This window comes from Anoplopoma fimbria, unplaced genomic scaffold (assembly GCF_027596085.1).
Source record: "Anoplopoma fimbria isolate UVic2021 breed Golden Eagle Sablefish unplaced genomic scaffold, Afim_UVic_2022 Un_contig_9275_pilon_pilon, whole genome shotgun sequence".
Taxonomy (NCBI): Eukaryota; Metazoa; Chordata; class Actinopteri; order Perciformes; family Anoplopomatidae; genus Anoplopoma; species Anoplopoma fimbria.
Genome location: NW_026553898.1, coordinates 37,381 through 43,380, shown reverse-complemented (window position 1 = coordinate 43,380; position 6,000 = coordinate 37,381). Strand labels below are relative to the sequence as shown.

General features: G+C 39.2%; 1 protein-coding gene across 1 annotated transcript in view; it reads left to right on the top strand.

Moving 5' to 3' along the window:
• Positions 1–465: 465 nt before the first annotated feature.
• LOC129116901 (anosmin-1-like) overlaps positions 466–6,000 on the top strand; it is a 36,830-nt gene continuing 31,295 nt past the window's right edge. Inside the window, exon 1 of the mRNA XM_054627557.1 lies at positions 466–654. Within this exon, the coding sequence (XP_054483532.1) occupies positions 466–654 (189 nt within the window). The remainder of the gene's footprint in view (positions 655–6,000) is intronic.

Genomic DNA, 6,000 nt, shown 5'->3' with positions numbered 1-6,000 from the left:
GAACTGCTGTTACACTAACTGAGTAAATACAGAAAGAATTCTTGACATTCATTTGTTCATAAAAAGGGTGCAACAGACAAATCCATTACAATATGTTTACACAAAATGAACAAAAAATATACAAAACGAAATGAGATTAAACTGCTTTAATGGATTTAGCTCTATTTAAGAAGTGACAAATCAGAGTGCCAGGCTTATCTTGTGTATTCCCTCGCATTAAGGTGATTTGCAGTATTACACTAACATCTGGTGGTTTGTATTATTCTTTTCAACACATGGAGAGGTTTAAGCTGTAAATCATATGTGCATGTGTGATTAAAGTCTGCCAACATCCTGACTGTAACTGTATACGCATGTATAGCTCCTCCCTTGGCTATATAACTGTAGTTAAACTGGACCTCCATCAGACTACTCCCCACTGCATCTTCTGGCTCCACAACCCCACTCCTGAACACGGGGAGGAGGATGCTGGCGAGCAGCGTTATAGTCACCAACATGTCTCTGTGGATTATTTTCCTCTTCATCTCCGATGTGTGCGCCCGGAAGCAGCGAGCTGATGGGGATGAGGATGAGTTGTGGTCGCAGAGTGTTTCCAAAGCGACGTGTTCGTCACGATGCCTCAGTCTGCACAGCGGAGCGTCCTCTCCGGTGCAGGTAAGGATGCAGAGGGATGCCCCGGGAAAGTAGACTGTTTCAGCAATAAAGTTACTCTATCATGGCGACTTATTGTGTTTAGCATAAAATATATCGTGACCTACTCTGAACTTATTCCAACTATAATAATAAGCACGTTTGAGGGCCAAGAAATAAATGACTTCAAAAGTACATTTAGACAAATAAAAGGACCATACTGACCAGAACCATCTTCTGTTTTACTTAATAACAAATTACATGAACTTTATTGACTTTTTCCATAATAACACCTAGTGTTTTGGACGTCTGACTGCGATTTTTACCTTTTTGGCAGCAAATATTGGTTCCCATTCTTTTGAATAAAAAGTCTTTCCTCTACCTCTAGAGACATGAAGCTCACAATAATTTGGAAATCACAATAAACAGGATATGTTACTGTTCTGTAGCTTATTGGGATTATTTTCAGATAAATGACAATGCCATTGTAATTACATTTAAAGCAGACACAATGTTTACTGTGACAGTTTGATCTCTGCAATTTGTTTTTTTATACTGTAGTGAATTGAATTAAACCAGTGTCTGACTAGAAGGAAGTGATGTACGGGTTTGACAATAGTTAGTGGTATAAAAGCCATTGTTAATTTGAATAAACAGACACAAAATCACCAGTAAAGCATTGGTAGGGTGGTGGTCCTTTAATTGTTTTTTCTTTCATTTCAGCCTTAAAATACCCCCAGAACACTACACTCACCCACCATTAAGACATTGTGATAGTTATTAATTCAGTTAACTCCCTTTAAATTGTATTTCACCCTCTACACTGCCAGAAATACAATTCCGGTTGAGACACACTTTCTATATTAATTTTGTTTTCACAGCTTAGCATAGTAAATATGATTTAAATCCCTTGAGTCTAAGGCTATTAAATACCCACCATGTGATAATAAATTATTATCATTATTGATTATATATTATTGATTATAGAATGCAACATTTGTTTTGAAAAATCCCCATAATGTGTGTTTTGGTGAGTGACTACCTAAAAGAGCCTCCCTGAAGTTGAATCTACATTGATCAGTGTTTTGGCAGAAATATGAATATTAAATATTACACAAAATCTACAATGTCAGTATATTAATATCTTTTAAAAAATGGTATTCAATCATTTATTTCATTTCTAAAATAATGTTAGTACTAAACTGTAAAATAAAGCTAAATGTAATACATTTTAGACATAAACCTTTACTAAAATGTTTTGACCAACAGGGACCAGAGCAGACCATGAGGCTTGTTAACCTGATTATATTATTCATACAGATCTCTCCTCCTCTGTCAGTAACTGTCTCTCCACACACAGATAATACAGCGAGTCTCCTTTATGCTTCAGGCTCACAGTGATGGCGACAGCGTTCCAGAAGACTCACTTAAAGCAATGAGAACTGCACACAATGATGGCCCAGTCCACAGACAAGACAATCAGACCTAGTTATGAATGCATGTGCTGCTGTCCTCATATTGTTTGCCTTTTATCTCTACCAAACTAAGTCTACTACAGTTGGTACCTCCTCCAGATTCTCACAACTGCATCTCAGACATGCAACATCTAAAGTGTTTCTCTCCTTCTTGGCCGTACAGATCTCTGCATTCAGGCATATTGAGTCAGTGATGGTTTTGTGCAGCGCTGATGTCAAAACTTTGGCTGCAGGAGTGTGAAAAACGCTTAGTTCATGGGTACTTATTCTATGAACTACAGGCATCTGTTAGATCACGCAGTGTAGCTAAGACTCTGGGCCTTGATTAGTATACAAGTATCCTCTGATTCATCCTCTTAACCGGTTGCACTTCTGGTAAGGAGAATTTTCTTTGAGCCATTATGTTCTGTTCACATCGTCTGATTAAGGGATCTAGGGTACATGTTAACCACATGCGCAGTGAGTTACTTAATGTAACCAATTACCTATCAATAAAACTCAATTAGATATTTTTCAAGGCAAAATACCTGAAATGTATTTATTAAGCAGAAAATACAACATTTATATATTTTACAATATGCAAAGATTTCTGAAATATCTTCAGTGCTTTCGGCTCTTACACCCAGACATTCAACAGTTTTTATGTAGTGTGTGAATCAGCACAGAACAGAGGCCTGTACTACAAAGCGAGTTAAACACACCCAGGGTATCTTTTGGGTATCTGCCTTTACTAACAGTAACAACTGCAATCCTGTTAGAAAGTCCTGCGCCAGTAAAGGCAAAACACTGGTTGGAAACAATCCTATACACAGTCCCCACTGTAATCTAGTTACACAAATAGTATAATACTAGTATGTGTAGGCTTTATCAAATTAGAATGTCAACGTTAGGAAGAAGTTTCAAACTATTCATTACAGCGAGTCTCATTAGATTTGAAAGTACTCTTTTATGATTACCTTTTTTTTTTATTTGCTCCCAAGACCATTTCACACCTGCAGGTTTACAGCTGGAATCATAGGGCTAAAATATGCTACACAGGCTGTGGCGGCTGTGGCGTAGTGGAGAGCAAGATAGTTCTCCAATCAGAGGGTCGGTGGTTCGATACCCGGCTTCGGCAGTCGATGTGTCCCTGGGCAAGACACTTAACCCCAAGTTGCTCCTGAAGGCCATCGGTGTGGACTGGATGTTGCATGAATGTTAGTTAGAGTCTGATGGTGGCACCTTGCATGGTAGCCTGTCATCAGTGTGTGAATGGGTGAATGATATGTAACATACTACTGACTGTAAGTCGCTTTGGATAAAAGCGTCTGCTAAATGACTGTAATGTAAAAAAATGACTGTAATGACAAATACAATTTAAATTGTATTAACACTGTATTTAAATTTGAAAAACATGAATTGTTACCTTTTGCGGGGTGCTCTGGAGCAGGTAATGTGTGCAGCGATTTATCCCGTAAGAAGTGAACCGTTGAAGGACTGAAAAACCGGGAGTTAAACCGGAAGTTTCCTTGAAACCACTAATCCTGCTTCCTAGGAGAGGCCTCTATCTAAACATTCACACCCATTCAGACACCGCTGGCACAGCCTGCGGGAGCAATTTGGGGTTAAGTGTCTTGCCCAAGGACACATCGAACCGCCGACCAAACCCCCCGCACTCCAATTTGTCGGAATCAGGGAGGCTGCATACAAGTCCAATACAAATACACTGTGCAATAATAGTTATAATAGTTATTCTGTCTGTATATATAATATTTCAGTTATTGTGGATTCTTTACTGTTTTTATTGCTTATTTGCTATTTATAATACTTATTTTTGATCTTGTTTTTTTTTTTTTTACTATGTCTCTTGTTTGCACTATACCCGCTGCGGGACTAATAAAGGATTATCTTATTTTAAGAATTTCCAAAAATGATAAGACAATTGGACAGACGCCCATTTTACACAGCTATTGGCCAGGTGTATGGAGGTGAGAAAGTAGGTGGGGTTTGAATTTCTCTCTCAAGCAATTACACAATTATTCTACAAAAGAAATGCGTTCATTCTGCACCACTAATCCCATTTGTGCGGTTGTCACCTTTAAGTGTGGCCTCCTGAAACAGCTGAAAACACTGTCCAGCAGACGTGGACTTATGAACTAATTAGTTTTGAGTACCTCCGCCTTTAGTTTGTGTTATTATGTCACACAGCTATTTAAGAATTACATCAAGTATATATTCAAGAGAAAATAGCTTTTAAAACTACATTTTCACTCAGGTTCAAAACACAGGACATAAAATGAAAAAGAGAAAAAAAATGATTAATGTTTCATTCCCATCACCATAAACAAATATATCTGCAACTATTAGGATTAGCACTAATTGACACAAAGTCCACAAGGGGCACCAAGTAGGGTCTGGGCAGCTGGTTGGTAAGCCAGCCTTGCCTCAGGCTCTTGTGTGGTGGAGATTGTCTGCCATGATGGATTTGGGGAGACATTTGCTGGTGTAGTTCATTTGGTCTGTTCAGTGATCTTAACAACCACAAATAAAGTAACTTCTAAGGAATAGTAGCCCTAGATGTTATTACTGCTGCTGGGAGCTGCCTGGCCGACCACTATGTTGTCTGTGCAGCTCCACTGAGGCACTTTGTAATATATTGAGGTGTATCTCAGTATTGAGGAAGTTCTCAGAGAAGAGCAACCTTCATCTTTTTGTTGTGTAATTATGGCTTTTCATTATTTGAAAAATAAAATAACGTATGAAAAAACACATGTTCAATCCTTCATCTATTATAAAAACAAGAAGAAAAAAAGGCTACCAAATGGAGAATTATTTCCTGTTCTGTACAAGTGACAGAAATAAAAACTAAATGAGAGAATTGGAGATTTAATCAGTGCAGTGGCCCTCTGGTGTCCGTATTGTATGTACATCTGCATATTTCCTCTCTTTAAGGATATGCTCACATCATTCTGTCCTATGTGTTACAGGACCAAGAATCACACGAGGCTCACTCTGGTGCAACACATTTCATTTCCTGTAAATATATCAAAATACAAATCAGGTCAGAAGCGCTCTCTGTTCCGATTACACTTCGCTGATCACGTACTGACGGCGTGAGCTGCTGATGCTCAGGATATTACAGAGAGCGCCCCCTGATGGCCATGTTGGGCTTAGCAGAAATAAATAACCACACATCCCAGTCAAAGACCTAATGACAGATTGATACAGGTGACAAGGGTTAGGGTTAGGGTTAGTGACAGAGAAATAGTATATGTTTCTGAGGCCTTAGCTTTAACTGAAGCTCTGGAGATGGGGCAGTAGGGTTTGCCCTGGCTGCATTGCTACTGCCATGATGGTCCGTCCCTGAAGCTGGCGCCCGCTCTCCTCCCGGTGAAGTGGTCACCCAGCGGATCTATATTGTTATTTTGCTAGCTACTGTAGCTGGCATATTTGTTAATACTGCAAGGAATTATTCATCTTACCAAAGGGGGCGTGGCTTTATACCTCTTAGCACCTTGCACACTTTTTTGCAGTTTTACAAACAATGCATTGGGTGGACTTAAGCTCAGACCTGCAGGGGGGCGGAGTTACACTTTAAAAACACATCACTAAGCCACACTGATGCACATGCTGATGTCCCTTCATTACTATGGACACATACACTGAAGTTTATTTTGACTCAATCATACACCATCCTGCTGCCACACTTAGAAGAGCACAACATTGTGAGGCGCTTTTGAAGATTCACTTTTCAGTGGGAGCTAGAAAGTATTAAAGGGATATTTTTATTTTTTTTGTGGGTTAGGGTCATGTTACTTGACCAGTGACAATGGATCAACACTCTTTTTTTTAATAAAACGGTCTCAGGCTCACAGCAGGGAGCCATTAACGACCCAAGCCCCACAAACTGGAGAGA